The 484-nt window shown below is 40.7% G+C and overlaps 1 protein-coding gene across 1 annotated transcript; it reads right to left on the reverse strand.

Annotated features, from left to right (window-relative positions):
- Positions 1–17: 17 nt before the first annotated feature.
- LOC103916728 (methylsterol monooxygenase 1-like) lies at positions 18–457 on the reverse strand (the record flags this gene model as incomplete). Its single annotated transcript, XM_009323815.1, has 1 exon — positions 18–457. A coding segment is annotated over one exon (210 nt), but the record flags the coding sequence as incomplete, so codon positions are not given.
- Positions 458–484: the final 27 nt, after the last annotated feature.

The raw sequence follows: 484 nt of genomic DNA on the forward strand, positions 1-484 counted from the left end.
GGATAGACACCAGTCATCTCATTTTTTTTGCATCATCTTTAAATCCGTAGTTAAAATATATGCAGTACTTACGTATAAAATGGAAAGCATTCCCATTAGGAAGATACTGCAGCATAATTAGCCGTTTCTCCCTACCACTTAGTAGCCAAGGAACAAGATTTATGCTTAACACCCGATCGCTATTTTGCTTTACAGAAAAGCAAAAGTTGACTACCAGTATTAGCATCAGAATTTTTACACTGTGAATTTAGTTAGCCGCCTTCTTTGTTATGAGTTGTTGCTTCTTCTCTTTTTCTTTACAGGCAACGAATTGAGAGTCTGTACCAAAGATTCTGTCCCACCACGCGAAGGTGGAAGCGTAATTGCCAATGAAGTTCATGTGATGGAAATCATGAAAACGGGCCCCAGCATAGAAAGGCACCAAATGAAGAGGGCTCAGCGGAACGTCGTAGCCACTACAGGGGAGGGGGAAAGGAAAAAAAAA

Source organism: Pygoscelis adeliae, unplaced genomic scaffold (genome assembly GCF_000699105.1).
Source record: "Pygoscelis adeliae isolate BGI_AS28 unplaced genomic scaffold, ASM69910v1 C10188275, whole genome shotgun sequence".
Classification (NCBI taxonomy): Eukaryota; Metazoa; Chordata; class Aves; order Sphenisciformes; family Spheniscidae; genus Pygoscelis; species Pygoscelis adeliae.